At 45.8% G+C, this 23,105-nt stretch overlaps 1 protein-coding gene across 2 annotated transcripts in view; it reads right to left on the bottom strand.

Moving 5' to 3' along the window:
* Positions 1 to 23,105, bottom strand: part of TBK1 (TANK binding kinase 1) — a 114,981-nt gene that overhangs the window by 18,398 nt on the left and 73,478 nt on the right. For both annotated transcript variants that reach the window (XM_069764669.1, XM_069764670.1), the window contains exons 17-19: positions 9,320 to 9,421; positions 9,144 to 9,240; positions 8,919 to 9,025 (exon numbers count right to left, since the gene is read on the bottom strand). In XM_069764669.1, the coding sequence (XP_069620770.1) occupies positions 8,919 to 9,025; positions 9,144 to 9,240; positions 9,320 to 9,421 (306 nt within the window). The remainder of the gene's footprint in view (positions 1 to 8,918; positions 9,026 to 9,143; positions 9,241 to 9,319; positions 9,422 to 23,105) is intronic.

Here is a 23,105-nt window from a genome sequence, read left to right as displayed (position 1 = left end):
CTCCTTGGAGGGTCTAGCTTCCAATATGGGGTCACTTGTGGGGGGTTTCTACTGTTTAGGTACATCAGGGGCTCTGCAAATGCAATGTGATGCCTGCAGACCATTCCATCTAAGTCTGCATTCCAAAAGGCGCTCCTTCCTTTCCAAGCTCTGCCATGCGCCCAAACAGTAGTTTTCTCACAAATATGGGGTATCAGCGTACTCAGGACAAATTGGACAACAACTTTTGGGGTCCAATTTCTCCTGTTAACCTTGAGAAAATACAAAACTGGAGGCTAAAAAATAATTTTTGTGGGAAAATTTTTTTTTTATTTTCACGGCTCTGTGTTATAAACTGTAGTGAAACACTTGGGGGTTCAAAGTGCTCACCACACATCTAGAAAAGTTCCTTAGGGGGTCTACTTTCCAAAATGGTGTCACTTGTGGGGGTTTCAATGTTTAGGCACATCAGGGGCTCTCCAAACGTGACATGGCTTCCCATCTCAACTCCAGTCAATTTTGCATTGGAAAGCCAAACGGCGCTCCTTCCCTTCCGAGCTCTGCCATGCACCCAGTTGTTTACCCCCACATATGGGGTATCAGCGTACTCAGGACAAATTGCACAACAACTTTTGGGTCCAATTTCTTCTATTACTCTTGGGAAAATAAAAAATTGGAGGCGAAAAGATCATTTTTGTGAAAAAATATGATTTTTTATTTATACAGGTCTATATTATAAACTTCTGTGAAGCACTTGGTGGGTCAAAGTGCTCACCACACATCTAGATAAGTTCCTTAGGGGGTCTACTTTCCAAAATGGTGTCACATGTGGGGAGTTTCAATGTTTAGGCACATCAGGGACTCTCCAAATGCGTCATGGCGTCCCATCTCAATTCCAGTCAATTTTGCATTGAAAAGTCAAATGGCGCTCCTTCACTTCCGAGCTCTGCCATGCGCCCAAACAGTGGTTTACCCCCACATATGGGGTATCAGCATACTCAGAACAAATTGTACAACCTTTGCGGTCCAATTTCTCCTGTTACTCTTGGTAAAATAAAACAAATTGGAGCTAAAGTAAATTTTTTGTGAAAAAAAGTTAAATGTTCATTTTTTTTTAAACATTCCAAAAATTCATGTGAAACACCTGAAGGGTTAATAAACTTCTTGAATGTGGTTTTGAGCACCTTGGGGGGTGCAGTTTTTAGAATGTTTTCACTCTTGGGTATTTTCTATCATATCGACCCCTCAAAGTGACTTCAAATGTGATGTGGTCCCTAAAAAAAATGGTGTTGTAAAAATGAGAAATTGCTGGTCAACTTTTAACTCTTATAACTCCCTAACAAAAATGTTGGTTCCAAAATTGTGCTGATGTAAATAAAGTAGACCTATGGGAAATGTTACATATTAAAGGGAAGGTGCCACCAGTTTTCTTGTATTTTGGTTTTTTTTTTTGTGAAATTAAGCTTAAAATAGTAATTAAAATGTATTAATGCAATGTTTGCAAACATTTCTATATGAAAAATATTATAGATTTTTCTACAAATATACATATTTACCACTAGGGGGAGCATTTTCCGTTTTAGACGTCAAGCAGCTATAGTAAGATTTAGCGGCTCTGCCCCAGGGATATTAGACCACCCAAAAGGGGAGGGAAATGGTGATGTCAGCAGTTACTGCCCCAACAGTAAGAATGAAGAGCAGAATCACAGGGTGTTAAGGACCGGCGGAACGCACCAAGTATAGATAATAAGAAACTAGGTGCGTTCGCAGTCCGAGGTCCACCGTGCAGGTAAAAGACCCTGCTGCTAGTAAGACGGACTATATGGCGGTACTAAGTATACACACATGGGTTAACTTCACCCTGCGTGAAGGAAGCGATCCTGTTGCGTCACAGGACCGCAGTACCGCACATAAAGCGCGAGCAAGAAGTCAGCGGACTCAACCCCTACACAGGATTGAAGTCCGATTAGACACTTGCTGGCACAACACCGCAACTGGGTGTGTCAGAGGAACATAAATAATAATATATAAAGGCACAAGAGTGCGTGCGGTGCCGCACTGACGGATGCCACTAACCACCCAGGCTTGGGTCAGGAAAGCGCAGAGCAAGCGCACGGCGCCGTACTGGCGGACACAGCAACTGGTAGCTGTAATGTGTGTTTCGTGCTGTTGGATAAGTCGGGCGCTAGATAGCAAATATACACCTTCCGCGAACAGACATTCAATAGGGAGGGTTATTTAAAGAGCGACTTTCACTCACAACACACACACATATTTACAAGACAATACTAGCGCATGGCCGTGCGGTCATGCGCAGTTTATATAGTAGCAGCACAGGAAGCAGCTCCAGAAGTTTTGCCCTTCCAAGACCTGCCAAGAGGACCAATGGGATGTGCTGCAATACCTGAGCATGTGACCCTCGATCTCCAACGGGAGATCCTGCCCTGGGCATGCTCAGACAGAGAAAAGCAGGACTTAGATCCAGAAACGTCCACTCGCCGCTGCCCAGCACTGGCTTCAATAGCAGAAGCAGGAAAAGCAGCAGTAACTCTTCGCACAGAGTCAGACTGAGCGAGACGCTGGGATCGACGTCCCTGCTGAGCAGACTCCACCGCGGCTGGAGAAGAATGGGAGACCGCAGCGGAGACGGATCGAGATTCCCCCAGTGCAGCAGTGGAAACTCAACTCCTAACACAGGACAGCACCATTTTGTGTGTGACTGCCCTGTGACCTACTATCACCAGCAGTTACTGCATCAGAGGCACAGCTTGTTTACAGAGGAGCAGAACACAGTGGACAAATAAACGCAGGTAATATCAAAGAAATTTTATGACTACCATGAAGTACAATATGTCACGAGAAAACATTGTCAAAATCACTGGGATTCGTTGAAGAGTTCCAGAGTTATAAGCTCATAAAGGGACAGTGGTCAGAATTGTAAAAATTGGCCCGATCATTAACGTGCAAACTACCCTTGGGGGTAAAGGGGTTAAGCTGCAGAACAATGAAATAGAGACATCCCTGTATCAGAAGCCAATCGACCGCCCAACATACCTTAAATGGGACAGTTTCCAAAACACATAAAAAAACTCTATTGTCTACAGCCAAGCCATCAGATACAATCGTATATGTTCCAACCCCATGGATAGAGATGAACACATTGGTTGCCTCTGAAAGATCTTTTTGAATCAGGGTTACCATCCAAGAACAATTCAAAACCAAATTACAAGAGCAACTAGAATATCAAGGAATCACCTGCTACATTACAAAGCTAAAGAAAAAACTAACCGGGTGCCTCTGGTAGTCACCTACAATCCAAATCTGGAGGTGCTAAGGGGAGCTGCACGGAAATTACAACCTTTACTACAAAAAGATGCCCGCTTACAATCCATTTTTCCAGACCCTCCACTACTGTGCTTTAGGCAGCCCCAAAATCTAAGAAGTATCATTGTCAGAAGCTCCCTGTCCTCACAAACAGCTACAGGAACCTTTCCTTGCAACCAGGAAAAAATGTAAAACCTGTCCATTCATAATGACCGCGGACAAGATAAAGATCTCCAATTCACATCAGGACTACAAGATCACAGGTACTTTCAGCTGCATCACATCTAATGTGGTGTACCTAATTATTTGTACTAAATGTCCAACTGGGGGTCTGTATGTAGGGGAGATAGGGCAAAAACTGAGAACAAGGATGAACTCTCATCGTCACACAATACAAGAAAAAAAAAATAGATGTACCTGTGGCAAAACAATTTTGTCTCCCTGATCATAGCACCATGGACATGAGATTACTTGTATTAAAGGGTAATTTCAAATCTCAGAGAGACAGAAGAGTTTGGGAATATAAACTGATGATGACCTTTGACACACTCAGTGCAGGAATAAATGTGTCTCATGGATTTATGTCTTTTTACATCAATTCAGGAATTTGCTCCTCAGACCGTTTGGGGGCATCACAACACAAAACCACACCCCAATCAGAGGACAATAAAACATTCACACTCCTCATCTATGAACGGTTTCAATATTTATGGACACAGCTGTTTTATCACTTTCACATAATGGTAGTTCTGCTTCACATCACCTGTCTTATCCATGGCATTATTTCTGGGCTGTATTGTGCATAGTCTATGCCTAATGAAGGGACCTGAGTAGTCTCGGAAGCTTGCAATTTGTTACCATATTTTCAGTTAGTCATTAAAACAGGATTTTTGGTTGCTTACCGTAAAATGTTTCTCTGAGCCTTCATTGGGGTACACAGGAAACCATGAGTGTATGCTGCTGCCACTAGGAGGCTGACACTATGCAAATAAAAAAGTTAGCTCCTCCTCCACAGTGTACATCCCACCGACAGGAAGTAGGATATTCAGTAAGTGAGAAAGCAATAGGAGAAGCAACATGTAAGAGAACGAAAACTCAAACTGTAACAATATAACACAATAGACAGAGCTGTTCAACTTGGGAGGGTGCTGTATCCCCCAATGTAGGCTCAGAGAAACAGATTTTACGGTAAGCAACCAAAAATCCTGTTTTCTCTATCGCTTCATTGGGGGACACAGGAAACCATGGAATGTCCCAAAGCAGTCCCTGGGGAGGGAACAGCAGTCAACTACAATCAGGTCAGAGGAACTCACCACCGTCGCCTGCAAGGTCTTCCTACCTAAGCCGGCATACGCCGAAGCCAGGCATGGAAGTTTCGCAAACATGTGGAGGACCGATCATCGGTCTGTAGAGGTGCAAGGCGGAGGCTCTATGTGCACCGCCGGGAGGCGCCCACTGCCCGGGTAGAGTGCGCCTTAAACCTGGAAGGAGGAGCTCTGGTCTGACCTGGTAAATCTAAACATTGCTGACCGGATTTAGCGAGCATACGTTGACCTGGAGGCCGGAGGGCCTCTGTAAGTCGAGCCCGTATACCGAAAAAGGGGGAGGAGCGACCTTAGCTGGATAGATGCACGTCGCCCTGGCCAGGTAGCCTGATGAGAGAATGCTTCGAAGGATGAGTCCAAGCCAGACGAAAGGAAGGGAATCAAGAATGATGGACAGAGCCATGGAGAACCTTGGCAAGGTAAGGGAAGAGCACTGAACCTGTGATCCACAGAATGTACAAAACTGCTGCCACAGACTATGGAAGACTCTGGGAGTGATTGAGAGCCCAAAGAAAAAGCTATAAAATGAAAACAGACCTGCCCCTCGCAAAAATGGAGGAATCTCCGATGTCCTGAACAAAGGAGGCCCTGGATAAAGGCTTTCATAGAACAAAGGAAAACACATGCGGTCCCGGGAGAACAACAAGGTTTAGTCTGAGGAAGAAGAGAACTTGTCACTCCGGTGACCTCCTTACTAATTGTTTCAAGTAAGAGCCAAACTGATGGGAACCCTGGGAAGGCAAGTTGGTGAGGGACTTCCTTGAGGATAAGTTCGCCTACCACGACTTAAGCAAAATGGTCCTTCGGATGGGCACGATATTGCTGGATGTCCAAGCAGCACCTGCAGCGGCATCCGGGGAGGCGGATACCATGTACTACCCTGCAAGAGTAAATTAGTCCGCAAGGACAGCCATTTCCTCCGATCGGGCTCCATGAAGAATGCCCTGATGGAACAGCTTAGCCCATTCGTCTAGAAACTTTGCTGCCCAGGTGGAGGCAAAGGCAGGGCACAATGTAGCGGCAGACACTTCAAAGGTCAACCTTACTAAGGACTATTAGTCCGCCATTGGTATCCTTGAGGGATGCTCCCTCTGGGAGAGGAGGATTGTATTGGTGGAAAATCTGGAAACCGGAGGGTCCGGAGACAGAGAAGTGGTCCAGTTCGCAGTAAGCTCAGGAGAGAGGGAATATAGGAAACCGAGACGCTTCCCTCTTTGGAAACGGCTGGACTAAGGATTCCGAGAAAATGATCAGAAAAGACCATTAAAAGGAAATGACAAGAAAAGACTTGAGAGTAAGTTACCGAGAACCTGCTAGAGAGCAAAACGCTGCAGACGTGCTGAAGGGGACCTCGGGTGAAACCCTGCATCTCAACCCAATGTAGGCCCTGCTACATCAACAAAACGGCTCAGAAAGGGAGAACCGTTTGAAGAGACAACCTCTTGCCCGTCTGAGTAGATAGAACGTAGACTACCGGACGACTCCGCAGAATCAGATCCATCAGGAAGCTAAACTTAAGCGTACAGGGATGAAAATGGTTATCAGGGACTATGGAAAATGTTGACTAGATGGGCATTGAAAGGCAAAATAGAATATGAGCAGCCGAAGGAGGAAAGTCCATGGAAAACCATGGAGTATGTCAACTCCATGGGAAGTTGGCCCTAGGAAGGAGTAAATAGACCCCAGAAAAAAACTTGACTCACAAAAGGAAGATCCTTCAATATGACGACAAGGGTGACCCTATCCGTCCCGGACCCTCTGGAACGGGGAGAGGATTGTAGTGTGTGGATCTACTTACTGAAGTATAAGACACCACACAAACGAGGATAACCGTGAAAAGGACACAAATCCTGCTGAAGATAGGAACGTAATATCACAAAAACTCGTCATTGGATCCAGGCCTGGAGCAGCCTTCTACACTGGACGATGCTTGCGCAGAGTAAGATCCAATTCCTGTCTGATGTGGGAGAACTTGTTCCTGCCACGGTCGGAAATAAAATCCCGGAGCTGCTCGAAGTTTTATCCAGTGTCTGTAAGAAAGCAGAGGTAAGTACTGACACATAAATAGGAAGCTCTGGTATTGAGGTAGTTCAAAGGCCCTGATCCTCTGAAAATACGACAGTTTCAAATACCATACTGTATCTGGAAGGTGGTGCGTGCGAAACCTGGATGGCAGATAGAGTACTGCTACGATCGGCTCTTGGTATCCTGTGACTAAATCAGCATGGAGAGAACCCTGGAGAAGGGTATAGGAGAGAGCTGATTCTGTGTTGCGGTCTAGGTTGTGATACCTGACGGCATTAGGCAGAATAACAGCTTCCGTGTAGTAAGCCGCACCATGGAGTCTGTCTTGAAGTATGTCCTGCCGTGCCAATTCTCCTGAAGGTAGAACAGTAGTCTTGGAAACAGAGGGAGACTAAACTCTACTCTCTGTTGTGCACCCGAGTTCAAACCTTTGGGCCTGCGATATGTGGTCAGATTCTTTATCCACAGCAGACATTGCTAGGAAATAAGGACTCTTAACCAGCTGGAAGTTAGGTCCAAACACTGCAGTCGTGAAGTGGGTACCAGCAGCTCGCCTCTCTGCTTAGAGAGTGTAATGCTAGCATCCGGAGGGGGCTGCAGGAAAATGGAGGGCGAGTGCCTGTGAGCAGGAGATATGGAAGCATTTGATATGCCAGGGCTCTGGCATCTCTATGTGTAGAGAAATAGCCGAGCCATTAGCAGAAATCACAACAGCAGTGTGACAAAAAGGAAAACTCCAAGGAGAAATGTGTAGGTGAAATGTACCTCCACATCCTGGAAAGATCGGACGTCCAAAATTTCTGCGTTGTGTGACGTCCGCGTCTCCTCAAACCGACAGGCTCTGGTGGGCAAGTGGGTGGGAGACGAAGAAAGGACCGGGTCCGGATCACCTCAACACTCTTCTGTATTTGGGGCTGGGGTCCTGCCGAACAGACGTATGAGGATACGGGGTGGCAGTACACGCCGTACTCATAGTATCTGCGTGGGAGTACAGTAGTGACCGTTCACACTGTATCCCTCCGTGGTACCTGAAAAGAAACGACGCACACTGAGGTAGATATGGGTCTCATAAAAGACCCGTGTCCACCTCCTACTGACACTAAGCTAAACTGAATATCCTACTTCCCGTTGGTGGGGTGTATACTGCAGAGGAGGAGCTAACTTTTATTTGCATAGTGTCAGCCTCCTAGTGGCAACAGCATACACCCATCGTTTCCTGTGTCCCCCAATGAAGAGATAGAGAAAAGGTATCAACCACTGAGGTCTATCTATCTATCTACTGGCTAACACGGTACTAAGATATATATCTTTCCTATATCATCATGCGGATGAGGAATCCAATTCTCATGTAACATTCAATGGAGACTTCTACTCACTGCTTAAGTAATACATTTTAACTTTCTCATCTTATTTCTCCATCTTAGCAGATGAGGATGTAAGGAGTCAATACCCATAAGATGACAGCTGAGTTTCAGCAGGATCAGTTGACCATCTAATGTGTTTGGGGTGTCCTGGCTCATTACCAACAGGATTTCCACTTATTGTTTAATGCAGGGGTCCCCAACTCCAGTCCTCAAGGCCCACCAACAGGTCATGTTTTCAGGATTTCCTTTGCATTGCACAGGTGATGCAATTATTACCTGGGCAAGACTAAGGAAATCCTGAAAACATGACATGTTGGTGGGCCTTGAGGACTGGAGTTGGGGACCCCTGGTTTAATGTACTGATACCAGTGATACTAGCCCTAGTTAGTTAATGGAGTTGGGCAGATGAATTTGTGGTACTGTGGTCCATTGGCCAGGTCCGTATTCTCTGCCTGCCTTATGAGAGGTTTGCAAATCTCTTACCTTTTGGGATCCCCGCCACAACTTTTGATTAGCTGGGCTGGCGCAACATCATTGCTACAGGATGCACAGATAACAGCACCAGTTTGGATAATCAAAAGCCACCCCAGGGGGTCCTGGATGAGATTTACAAGCCCCCCATCCACCGGCCAGAGACTAGTGACCTGGCCAATGGACCAGAGTCCCGTAAACAGATCTGCCCAACTATAAAACATTCACAGTAAAGTATCAGGAGACAAAACAATGGAACGATAAGACAGAACAATGGTAATCTCTAAAATAACAGTATAGAATAAAACACCTGTTAAATACGTTTTTAGAATAATTTTGAAATGTTTAGACAACCAAGCCAAGTTATTGAAAAAGTGTTCTCATCCTTATGTAACTAACTGATGCAGATGAAAAGCCAAAAATCACTCACCCAAGGGTCATTTCCACTAAGGTGTTGGGGCTGGTATAAATTGGATTCACTGTTGGCTTTATGCCCCCTGGATTGGGAAACATTTTTTGAGGCATGTTTTCTTGATACTGCAATTAAATTATTAAGAGGTCAAAAAAAGACATATCAAATTCAATATTCAAGTGTATAATGATAAAGTATTAATCTAAATATTTATGACAAAATCCTCATTGCGCGCAGTCATACCTCATTAATGTAATGCTGGCACTTTGACACTTCTTCAGCAATATCAAAGCACTGACTTTTTAGTGTGAAGAGCTGTTTCCTTAAGAGCATCATCTTTCTACAGGGAAAAATAAAGGATGATAAACTAATAAGACTCGCTCCTGTAAGAACACAGTAAAGAGACAACCTGCGCTTACCTCATCCACTCCTGCGCTTTACTGCGGAAACTCTCATACTTGCTAACACATTCATCTGTGAACAACGTGTGGGCCTTCGTTGCTTGAATGCACAGCTTCTGCCTGCACAGAAATTAAACTGCATGTAAAGAGACTGCCACTGACATTCTTATTAATCAAAACTGATTTTCAGTATTAAAATGAATGTCCAATTGAGGAAAAGCCCCCACTTAAAATACTGACAGACTGGTAATTATTAGTGATCAGCGGATGTGCTTGGATAACAAACAGGCAATCCCTGCACGTGTTGGGGCTGTCGAACAGCTGCGAGACACGCGGCCAGTGACTCGAACATATTCTTCGAGCATGTCGAAGATCCTTGGCTTTAGCCATACAGTTTGGTGCCCTTGCCTCCTACTTTTTTCCCCATATACAGTGGGGAAAATAAGTATTTGATACACTGCCGATTTTGCAGGTTTTCCCACCTACATAGAATGGAGAGGTCTGTAAATTTTATCGTAGGTACACTTCAACTGTGAAAGACAGAATCTAAAAATAAAAAATAGAAAATCAAGTTGTATGATTTTTACATAATTAAAATTGCATTTTATGACATGATATAAGTATTTGGTGACGTACCAACCAGCAAGAATTTTGGCTCGCACAGACCTGTGAGTTTTTCCTTTAAGAATCCCTCGTACTCTGCACTCATTATCTGTATTAATTGCACCTGCTTGAACTCATTACCTGTATAAATGACACCTGTTCACACACTCAGTCAGATGTCAACCTCTCCACCATAGCCAAGAGCAAAGATCTAATGGCACCAGGGGACAAAAATATAGACCTGCACAAGGCTGGGATGACACCAGCACATGTCCACCAATGACCATCTGCATGATCCACAAGAGGCATGGAAGGTAATTTGGTCAGATGCCAAAAAACTTTTTGGTATCAACTCCACTTTTTTTTAATCAGATAAATTTTTATTGAGCATAATAAATGTTATCTATTCATACAACAAGTTGCATTTGTGTTTTATTTTAACAAGAAAATATACCCCTTCCCCCATCTGATAACCAACCCCAACTCCCCCCCCCCCCCCCTCCACGAGAAGATCTTCTTTATTACAGACATATTGTATTATTAACATTGTTTTCCACAACCCCTCAATTATTCCCATTTAGCCATGGCTGCCATAGCTTTTGAAAAAACCCCATCTTATTCCTCTTGATATAAATGCTTTTTTCAAGCTGGACAATATGATTTGCTTGTGCGACAAATTCTCGTCTGGTTGGAGGTTCCTCCCTAATCCAGTATCTCGCAATCACTTTCCTTGCAACGAAGAGCAATCTAGCTATTGCCATTTTGGTAGTTTCGTCGGCCGACAATTCCTCCACATACCCAAGTATACAAACCACTGGATCCCTGGGAACCGCACATCCATAAAGTACCCCAATTTGGTTCATCACTGCTACCCAATACAAAAAAGAGCCTGGGGCATAACCACAACATGTGAAGCATACCCGCCTCAATCTGAGTGCACCCAGGGCACTCAGAATCAGATCTCACTCCGGCTTTGAACAACAAGTCGGGTGTCCTATAGGCCCTATTTACCACATACAGTTGCGTCAGTCTCCCAGGCTCACTCATCGACAATTTGGGTATGTATTCCAGAATAGACTCCCATTTGTCATCGTCTATTTCCCCCAGTTCAGCCTCCCATTTCTCTCTAGCCTTAATCGGGTAATCCGCCAAGAATGTGTGCAGTAAATCCCCATATACTTCCGATATAGCCCCCTTTGTTCCATTATTATTTAGTATACAGTCTAACATAAGATCCTTCGGAATCACCATGGGCCCCCTCCTCCTCTGTGCCTGAAAAGCGTGCTGAACTCTCCTATATTGATACCATTTTAACCCCGGAAACTGAAACTCCTGCTGAAACGCATCGTAAGACTTAAAGGGAGGGTGCCGTGATTTTAGTTTTTGTATTAATAATTATTGATTATATAATCAATTATTTTTAATACAAAAGTAAATGTACTACTTTAATACTTTTTTATTTATTCATTTTTACTTTTGCCACTGGAGGCCGCCATTTTCATTAGTGTTGGTGTAAGTGTCTGGGCACGACACTTGCACACCTCACTTACGGCAGCCATGGGCATAGGAGCCAACAGTCGGGCTCCGACCGCTCCTCCTGCCTCTCAGCTGTGACTTGGGCACGCCCCCTGGGCTGCTACGTCACAGCTGTGAGAGGAGATCGCGGCCATTTTGTTTTTTATTTTCCTCTGTCATCGCACACACAGCTCAGTGTGTGCCATCATAGCAGGAGCTGCCAGGGAGAAGCTGCTGCTGGGAAGAGAGGTTTGGGGTGAGTATCTGCAGCCAGGAGCTGTGATTGCAGCCTGTACTTAGTATTACAGTACAGGCTGCAATCACTGCTCACTGTCCACCTGTTCAGAGCAGAGCAGGGAGATCGTCACACTGCTCTGCCCTGAACATGACTCAGCACTTCCTGGAAGAGGACTGAAGGTAAGTACAGGGTGTTTATTTTCTTATGCATCTACGACTGCTACCTGTCCCTATATACCACTGCTAGCTGCTCCTATATACCACTGCTACCTGTCCCTATATACCACTGCTAGCTGCTCCTATATACCACTGCTACCTGCCCCTATATACCACTGCTACCTGCCCCTATATACCACTGCTACCTGGCCCTATATACCACTGCTACCTGCCCCTATATACCACTGCTACCTGCTCCTATATACCACTGCTAGCTGCTCCTATATACCACTGCTACCTGCCCCTATATACCACTGCTACCTGCCCCTATATACCACTGCTACCTGCCCCTATATACCACTGCTACCTGCTCCTATATACCACTGCTAGCTGCTCCTATATACCACTGCTACCTGCCCCTATATACCACTGCTACCTGCTCCTATATACCACTGCTACCTGCTCCTATATACCACTGCTACCAGCCCCTATATACCACTGCTACCTGTCCCTATATACCACTGCTACCAGCCTTTATATACCACTGCTACCAGCCCCTATATACCACTGCTACCTGCTCCTATATACCACTGCTACCTGCTCCTATATACCACTGCTACCTGCCCCTATATACCACTGCTACCTGCTCCTATATACCACTGCTACCTGACCCTATATACCACTGCTACCTGCTCCTATATACCACTGCTACCTGCCCCTATATACCACTGCTACCTGCCCCTATATACCACTGCTACCTGCCCCTATATACCACTGCTACCTGGCCCTATATACCACTGCTACCTGCCCCTATATAGCACTGCTACCAGCCCTTATATACCACTGCTACCTGCTCCTATATACCACTGCTAGCTGCTCCTATATACCACTGCTACCTGCCCCTATATACCACTGCTACCAGCCCCTATATACCACCTACCACTGCTACCAGCCCCTATATACCACCTAACACTGCTACCAGCCTCTATATACCACCTACCACTGCTACCTGCCTCTGTATACCACTGCTACCTGCCTCTGTATACCACCGCTACCTGCCTCTGTATACCACCGCTACCTGCCTCTGTATACCACCTACCACTGCTGCCTGCCTATATATACCATCTACTACTGCTGCCTGCCTCTGTATACCACCGCTACCTGCCTCTGTATGCCACCTAACACTGCTGCCTGCCTCTATATACCATCTACCACTGCTGCCTGCCTCTGTATAGCACCGCTACCTGCCTCTGTATAGCACCGCTACCTGCCTCTGTATAGCACCGCCACCTGCCTCTGTATACCACCTACCACTGCTGCCTGCCTCTATATACCATCTACCACTGCTGCCTGCCTCTATATACCATCTACCACTGCTGCCTGCCTCTATATACCATCTACCACTGCTACCTCTGTCCTGTGTAGCTAATCTAGTCCTGTGTAGCTAATCCTGTCCTGTGTACAGTATCACACAAGATAGGATTAGATACACGGCGCAGCACAGTATCACACAGGACAGGATTAGATACACGGCTCAGCAGTCAGTATCTAATCCTCTCCTATGCACTCCTCTCCCCCCTGCGTGTCTTTCCCCATTGTGGTTTATTATTTTTGTTGTGGGAGATGAGGGAGTCGAGGATTATGCGTTCGGTATGGTATAAAAAAAGATTAATAAAGGACTTTATTCTGGCCGAGTCTTTATTTACAATACATGTGAGATCTATGTGGCGGCATTATGGGTGATCTATATGGCGGTATTATGTGAGAAGCATATGGTGGTATGTGAGAACACTGGCGGTATTATGTGTGATCTATATGGTGGTATGTGAGAACACTGGCGGTATTATGTGTGATCTATATGGCGGTATTATGTGAGAACACTATGGCAGTATTATCTTCAGAAAGCGGACCCATTCTATGGTGGTTCTGGCTGAGCACCTGCACGCGGGTCTGGGGTAATAGAGGGGACAGCGTGACCTCCAGTTAGGTGCAGTCAGGGGAAGGCTGGTGAGGCAGCTGAAGAGAGGGGTCTCATTTTTATTGTTACTATATGGCTACATTTCCTTCCCAGCGTCACCCCGTACTTCGCCTGTCACCTCGCTTTCACACATCGCCAGGACAGGATGGGGAAGACAGGATCTGAGGAGGGGAATGGGGTCTGCATGCAAAGTCTGGATCAGACCAGGCCATCAATCCGCAGAAATGTTTCCTAGATTTCTGTGAAGCAGATGGTCCATCCATGTGTATAAAAGACAGCGCTCTATGTACAATCCCTGGCTGCTCCGCGCACCAAACAGGGGGCCCCCATAGACCAGCACACTGCTCTCCTGAAATACTCTGTGCTGCTGTCACCCTGCTCCCTCCACCACATATCTCCCAGAATCCTTGCTGCCTGCCATCCTTGGTGACTGTCTACTTGTCAGTATAAGGCTGCCTTCACACTATCATTATTTGGTTTGTATTTTACCTCAGTATTTGTAAGCCAAAACCAGGAGTGGGTGATAAATGCAGAAGTGGTGCATATGTTTCTATTAGACTTTTCCTCTAATTGTTCCACTCCTGGTTTTTGCTTACAAATACTGTGGTAAAATACTGACCTAATACTGATAGTGTGACGGCAGCCATACTCTGCAGTCACCAACAAAATGGCTGCTCACTGGGTTCCTGAATATCATCCTCTCTAATCCCTTAGCAGACACCCAGAAGGAGAGGAGTGACATCACACACGTCAGCAGACTCCGCCCACAATTACTGCAGTGCTGTAATGTGAGCTAGTTGTACACTAGGTTTTTCTGAAATTTCAGCAGCTGCTCCCCCTAGTGTTTAAAAGTGGAAATTCCAAAACTTTTCAAATTATTTTTCATATTTTACTAAATTATAAACAAATGATAATATTTTTTAAGAAAATGTAATCATTAATTCTTTACATTTTTACAATTTCTGAAAAAATTTTTTTTTTGATGGCACCTTCCCTTTAAGGATCCCATTGTGAATCAATTGTCCTAACAACCTAATGCCTTTTTCTCTCCATTCTCCCATTCCTTCCATATGGTTAAATTCTTGAAGAGATGAGTTATCCCAGATAGGTGAGAATTCCGTGAATCCCCCAACTCCCCTAATTCGCTTCAGCATCTGCCATACTCTATGAATTAAATTCATGGTGGGACAGCCAATCCCCAATTTTTTTTTAAAGAGTCCTGATTCCAGACCCAAACTCAAGGGCCACACCCCGCTGATATGCACCAGACTACTATGACCCAGTTCTTCCTCTAACCCTTTCCCCCATCCCCTAAGATGTTGGCTCTGTGCAGACAGAAAGTACAACCATGGGTTGAGTAATGCAAGCCCCCCCTCATCTTTGGGTCTCTGCAGAGTCTCCTGCCTAATCCTTGGGCTCTTCCTTCCCCACACCAACTCTCCGAATAACGATCTCAACTTACGGAATGTTCTCATTGGGATCCATACCGGAGAATTATGTAGAATATACAAGATCTGAGGCATCACCACCATCTTGAGGAGATTTACTCTTCCTACCACCGACAAATTTAGCTTACTCCAAACTGAGATCTTGGTGCGTATCTTAGTTACTAAAGGCTCGAGATTAAGTTCCTCAAATCTGGTTAAGGGAAGAGCTACCTGAATCCCCAAATATTTAAATTGTGTGACCACCCTTAATTTTGTACCTTCTTCCACCTCCCTCGTACAATCCACTTCTCTATCTACCTGCAAAACGCTCGATTTGTCCCAATTGATGACTAACCCTGAAATTTGCCCAAATCTCTCGATTAGTGCTATTACGTTCCTCAATGGTTCCCCAGAGCTCTCAAGAAAAAGCAATATGTCATCTGCATACAAGGCAATTTTTTCCTCCATCTTCCCATATAAAAATCCTTTCACCATTTGAGACCTTCTGATAGCCGCTGCCAGTGGCTCCACCGCCAAAGCAAACAGCAGCGGGGACAACGGGCACCCCTGCCTAGTACCTCTAAAGAGCTGAAAGCTGTCTGACATCGCATTGTTCACCTTGATTTTGGCCACCGGAGAGGAGTATAGGAGTCTCACCCATGACATAAAGACTGGCCCAAACCCACAACGACTCAGCACCGACCACAGGTATTGCCATTCTATACTATCAAAGGCCTTATGTGCATCGAGGGAAACCACCACTCTCTTGCCAGCATTATCAGCCGGTATTTGCATATTGAGAAATAGCCTTCTCAAATTAATGGCAGTTGATTTATTAGGCATAAAGCCTGATTGGTCCGAATGAACCACTTTTTCTATCACCCGGGTCAGCCTGTTCGCCAGGGCCTTAGCCAGAATCTTGACATCTGTTGTTAGGAGTGATATTGGTCTATATGACTCCGGTAACCGTGGGTTTTTGTCTGGTTTGGGGATGACCACAATAATGGCCTCCCGCATGGAATTAGGCAATACACCCCTCTCCAGCGACTCCTCAGAGACCCCCAGCAACTGAGCCAGCAGCTCTTCAGCAAGGACACCATAAAGTTCAACAGGAATGCCGTCCGCCCCCGGCGCCTTCCCTCCCGCCATGGATCTCAAGGCACCCTCCAATTCCTCCACCGTAAGCGGCCTATCCAACCAGTCTCTATTCTAGGCAATTCTGCCTCCTCTAGAAACCGATCAATATCTTCTTCCCCCTGTTCCAATCGTGATGAATATAATTTGCTGTAAAATCCCTTAAATCCTTCCACAATTTGGGCCCCCTGTGTGACAATACTACCATTCTCCAATTCTAAGGCATGTACGTATGCCGAGTCCCTCTGTGCAGATGCCACCACCGACAGCAGATGACCCACCCTCTCTCCCTCCGCATAAAATGCCTCACTTTGGAAATTTCTTGTCCTTTCTGCTCTACGTATGTGTAACTTATTCACCTCCTCCTGAGCCATCTTCATACGCTTTATGGTGTCTTGTGAGCGCAGAGCATTCAATGCAGCCTCCGCTACCCTCAATTCTTCCATTATCGCTTTATCCGATTCCCTCGTTCGTGTCTTGTGTCTAGATATCTCTCTAAATAATATCCCCCTCAGAAATGCCTTCATGGTATCCCACACCACGTATTTCGCTGCACTACCGTTATTAATTTGGAAGAACTCCTCCAGCTCCTCCCCTATCTTTCCCGTATCAAGGATTTGCAACCAGAAAGGGTTAATTTTCCACCCCCGTTTAGCTATCTCCCCCTGGCTTTCAATTTGCAGTGTTACCACCAGCGGACTATGGTCCGAGATTACCCTAGTCATATATTCCACCTCCTCCACCAACCCATCCATTCCTTCATTACCTAGGGCCAAATCGATACGAGACAACGAGCCGTATGTCGCCGAATAGCAGGAAAAACAGTATGTGTCAATGTTACGGACTCTCCACAGATCCCTCCATGCCACTTCTTTCAAATAACTGCCAAACGCTGTCTCATTCCCTTCCGCCCTCAGCGGTGCGTGCTGACCCTTATCCCAGTGATCATTGATAATGTTATTGACATCTCCTATTATAAGCAAAGGAACTCCTCCCCATCTACCGGCTATATTTAGGATTTCCTGCAATTTTTTCCCCGAGTACGGTGGAGGAATATATACCGACACCACACATAGCAATTTAGCAAATATTTTACACACTAGGAATACATATTGTCCATCACTATCTATCACCACCTCCACCTCCTCAAACGGTACGCTCGTGTGCACAAGAATTGACACCCCTCTAGCGTAGGCCGAGAATGTCGCGTGGTACGCCTTCCTCACCCATCTTTTATGCAGTATATCCACTTTTTCTTTAACTAAATGGGTTTCCTGAAGGCATACCAGCGAGGGCCTCTGTTTCAAAATATATTGCAAAATCGCCGTACGCTTTGTATTGTTCGATAGACCTCTAATGTTCCAGCTCAAAATTTTAACTTTATCTCCCATCATAGTGCCAAACAATGAAAATGCTCTTCTCCCATCCTTTGATCTTCTTCCCCCCCCCTGAACTGACCCCGCCCACCCCAAACCTCCCCCCAATCCCTCATTATTGCAAAATAACCCAAACCTTACCTCTCCCTCCCTCAATAACCTCCTTCCTCGCAAAACTCCTACTCCCTCTCTATATGAGAAAAAGGGAACGTACTAACACACTCCTACCAGTGACTTAAAAGCTGACACTCACCCACAATAAATTTCCCGCTATCCATCAGTCGTTCCCCTCCCCCCGCCCATCTGAAATATAATGTAAAAACAGTTGCGCCGCCGAACACAACCATAGCGCACTAGTCCTTCAAAACAAATTTCTCCAGTATTCTGTCACAATGAACCCGTAACTCAGTTAATTCTGCCAAATGAACACTTTAGTCAGAAAATCACTCCTGGTCTTCCTCAGCGGTTCTTTTCCGCTCCAATACGCTTCGCGTTCAGATCCAACCAATGCGACACTTCCTCAGGGCTCTGAAAAAAGTGGACCTTGTCCATAGCCACCACACGTAGTTTTGCCGGATACAGCATAGAATAAGCCAGGCCCAGTTCACGCAAACGTCTTTTAGCCTCTCCAAACTTCATCCTAAGCCTCTGCACAATTGTGGAATAGTCAGGATAGATAGATACTCGGTTGCCATCGATGGTTAATTCCTCCATATTCCTGGCCTTTCTCAGCAGAATATCTCGGTCCCTATAGTTCAGGATTTTAGCCAGAAGGGTCCTTGGAGGGGATCCAGGGGGCAAAGGTCTGGACGGCACCCGGTGCGCTCTTTCAACCGCAAATAATTTAGTGAGACTATCTCCTCCCACCTTAGTTTTCAGCCATGTCTCCATAAATTCAGTGGGGTTGTTTCCTTCTGCCTTTTCAGGCACACCGATAATTCTCAAGTTATTTCTACGTGAGCGGTTCTCCAGATCGTCAGTTTTAAGCTCCAACTCTGAAATGCGCTGGACATATTTTTTCTCCCTTTTAGCCATTTCAGCAATTTGGTCCTCCACTCCCCCTACACGTTCCTCCAACAATTCAACTCTCCCCTCCATTTTGTGCATAGCTGAGCGGAACGAGGAAACCTCCCCCTTCAGGCCATCTACCTGAGCAGTTAGGGTTGTTAATGCAGTCTTGCAAGACAGTATAGCAGAGAAAATGTCCCTCAGGGTCAGCTCCGCAGCTTCATCAGTACATACAGTTCCCAGCTGTGCTACACAATCTAGGGCCAGCCCAGCCACTTTATCCAGTGGAGCATTGCTTATGGCTGGTGTTATGGTGGGTGCCATGCAGGATTCACTCTCCACCACCTCCCTCTGTGCCCCAGCCTGCTCACCCGTCTGCTCCACTGAGTCCACCGCTCCTCCTGTCACCTCTCCTTCAGCTCCTTGCATCATCCGTCCTGCCTCCTCTGTTCTGGCGAACTGCTCCAGCTTTGCTAATATTTCTAGCTGCTTCTGGTAAGCAGCGCCTGCCTTTGCCGCCTCCTCCGCTGCGCTGTCGGCGCCATCTTGGGAGCGCGTGCAGCCCGCCACCCCGGCTTCTTTCTGCCTTTTGCGCGTCATTTACCGGCTCCTGCAGCGTGCGGTTTACTCTCCCTGCTCCCCGGTTACTCAGGAGCTGCTCCTCCGGTGTTTGGCGTTCAGCGGCGCCTTTAGTATCTCCTAAGTCTCCGTTCGGGCAGCGGGAGAGGTCCGGCAAGCGTCCTCTCACATCTCCTGCTAGACCACGCCCCTTGGTATCAACTCCACTTGCCGTATTTGGAGGAAGAAGAAGGATGAGTACAATCCCAAGAACACCATCCCAACCATGAAGCATAGTTGGGGAAACATCATACTGTAGGGGTGCTTTTCTGCAAAGGGGACAGGATGAATGCATTGAAGGGAGGATGGATCGCGAGATTATGACCTGTAAGAAAATTGAAGATGGATCGTGGCTGGGTCTTCCAGCATGGCAATGACCCTAAACACACAGCTATGTCAACTAAGGATGGCTCTACAAGAAGCATTTTAAGATCCTGGAGTGGCCTAGCCAGTCTCCAGACCGGAAGCCAACAGAAAGAGGGAGCTGAAACTCAATGTTGCCCAGTGACAGCCCAGCAACCTGGAAGATCTAGAGAACATCAGTACAAAGGAGTGGACCAAAATCCCTGCTGCAGTGTGTGCAAATTGGGCAAGAACTACAGGAAACTTCTGACCTCTGTAATTGCAAACAGAGGTTACTGTACCAAATATTAAGTTCTATTTTTCTATTGAATGAAACATTGATTTGAAGCAATAAAATGCAAATTATGTAAAAATCGTACAATGATTTTCTGGATTTTTTTTTAGATTCCGTCTCTCACAGTTGAAGTGTTCCTACGATAAAAATTATAGACTACTCCATTCTATGTAGGTGGGAAAAGTTGCAAAATGGACAGTATCAAATGCACCCACTGTAGGTCTGCCCTTCTCTGGCTCTGTAAATCCACAGCTGTGATCATAGATCACAGTGGGTGGAGATAAAGGGAAAACAAGCAGGTGGGAAGGTGCACTTACCATATTTTTCCGACTATAAGACGCACCGGACCATAAGATGCACCCCAAATTTTCAGAAGGAAAATAAGGGAAAAAAATGTGTCAAATGGGGGTCCGTCTTACAGTTCGAATTCAGCCTACCATGGAGTGCTTTCAGCACAGGTGGAGGAGTGATCACAGGGGTTGTTCAGTGGTCTAGGCTGGTGCGGTGGCCTCCGGGAAATCCCATCCCATCCCAGGATGGTGCTGCTCTGTGGTGTGGCAGGTCTCCGCCATCATTTTGCGACAGATGCTCTGTGGGGCTGCGGTGCTCTGTGGGACAGCGGTGCTCTGTGGGACAAGGGCGGCGGTGGTCTGTGGGGGGTCATTATCCCGGAGGCCACCGCATCGCAGGAATGGATCTGCGCGGACATCCGGGCATTCACGAAATGCCGGCAGAGCTCAGCCGCCTCACAGGCACCACCACCCCCATCTCACAGGCCACCGCCGCAACAGAGAGCCGCACCAGCCTGGGAAGGGAGGCTGCAGCATCGGACCGGGACTGCCGCCACGGTATTTGTAAGTATATTCCGTCTATAAGACGCACCCCCATTTTCCCCAAAAAATTTTTTGGGGAAAAAGTGCGTCTTATAGTCCGAAAAATACGGTAAACGTTTGGCCACACCATGATGCACCGAGCTCTTGTACTTATTTTGAACGTCATTTTTTGCTGACAGACACCATTCAAAAATAGTAGAGGTCCCCAAATATTTCCCGAGTTCCCTGTACTCTCCATCTCAGGCTATATATATATATATATATATATATATATATATATATATATATATATATATATATATATATATACACACTATTTGAAACTACCCCTTTGAAGCAGTCTTCTCCTTCTCAATGTCGCCTACTTACTTTTTTAGGATAGGCACATTTTTTTTACTTTTTGAAGACTAGGGTTGGTTTCACACATCCAAAACTCATGGTCCAAGAGGTCTCCTTGCCTGAACTCATCAGCCTTGTAAATTCCAATGCTCTTAAGTTTGGGTTAGGAGACCTGCAGCCAGTCCCTACTTGGGAAAGAGAATGTCGGATGTGTGAAAATGGCCTTAGAGTGTGTGCAGATTATGAACATTTAATTAATAAGATATCTTTGGAGGTGCCACATATTCACGTGCACAACAAACTTATGAGGAGCCACAACATCTACCTGAACAACATGGAATACATGAAAAATGAATGGTCTAAATTTTATAGATGTATCCCAAAAAAATTATACTATAAAGAGCAGAAAAATCAGAATTGTTTTTAAAATACACCATAACTAGCAGGCTTTATAGTGGATCTGTCATCAGATTTCACAATACAAAATGCACATTATTAAACAGATCTTAGATCTGATGTCGCTGGTGTAGTTCTTAAAAATCCAAGTCAGAATGGATGCATAATCTGGACACTAAAATTAGTTTTGTTTTTTTTATATATTTTTTATTTTTAAGTACAGCTAGAGTGAAAATGCTCACTTTAATAGTAGTTGGGAAAACTTTCAAATAAGATGTTACAGCATCTTATCTTCTGTTTTTTATTCAAGAAAAACCTGGATTAAGGCCAATAACATTCAGATGTAGGATTAAATCTGCAGATTAATGGCACTGCAATGCTGTCTGGCCGCCTCACAGAAAGTGCGGCTCTTGCGAGTACATGACCTTAAAGGGAATCTGTCACCAGGTTTGACCGATAAGAGATACGGCCATCACCTTTCAGGGCTGATATACAGCATTACAGAATACCCCCAACCCGACCTGGAAGAGAAGAAAAATAACTTATTTTACTCACCTGCGGGGCGGTCCGATGGGCATCATTTCCTTGCGATGCTGCCTTCCTGCTTGCTTTGTGTGGATGACACGTCTCCTCGGCACCGCGTGAGAGCAGCAGCTACAGTCACCACTCACAGCACCGAGAGTAGCGGCTACAGTCAATGCTCACAGTACCGAGAGCAGCGGCTACAGTCACCACTCCCAGCACTGAGAGTAGCGGCTGCACTCAATGCTCACAGTACCGAGAGCAGCAGCTACAGTCACCACTCCCAGCACTGAGAGTAGCGGCCACAGTCACCACTCACAGCACTCGAGAGCAGAGGCTAGTCACCGCGAGCAGCACCGAGAGCAGCGGCTATAGTCACTGCTCACAGCACTGAGAGCAGCAGCTAATCACCGAGAGCAGCACTGAGAGAAGCAGCTGCAGTCACCGCGAGCAGCGGCTAGTCATCGCTCACAGCACCGAGAGCAGCGGCTACAGTCACCACACACAGCACCGAGAGCAGCGGCTAATCACCAGAGCCGCGGCTACAGTCACTGCTCACAGCACTGAGCGCAGCAGCTGCAAGCACTACCCTGCTACATTGACAGCTGACTCTGTGCTGATACACCACAGCTGCGCTGCGCTGTATGAATGAAAGCCGATGGCTTCTTTCTGAAATTTCCAATTGGCCAGGAACCTTTCTAATGCTATTATCCTGTTAATAACCCTCTATCTGCAGATAAGTGTTATCCGATGTGACAAGTTCCCTTTAAACACCCTCTTGAAATGTTTTGAGTGAAAATGGCTTTTTGCACCAAGCAAAATCCCAAAAGGTTTCCTAAACAGAATGCTGCATCGACCTGTTTTTTGTTTGGGTAACTTGCTGCCAGCCATAGCAGCTTTCTACTAGCTTAAGATAAATAATACCACAAATGTATTTTTCTGGGTTGGTCAGGTATGAAAACGTATTTTTGCTGGGGTACCTCTGCATCTTCCAAACACATTAATGTCTGTGATAGTGCTAATTA

Source organism: Ranitomeya imitator, chromosome 4, assembly GCF_032444005.1.
Source record: "Ranitomeya imitator isolate aRanImi1 chromosome 4, aRanImi1.pri, whole genome shotgun sequence".
Taxonomy (NCBI): domain Eukaryota; kingdom Metazoa; phylum Chordata; class Amphibia; order Anura; family Dendrobatidae; genus Ranitomeya; species Ranitomeya imitator.
Note: the sequence above shows the minus strand (reverse complement) of the source record. Positions and strands in the feature narration are given on the sequence as shown.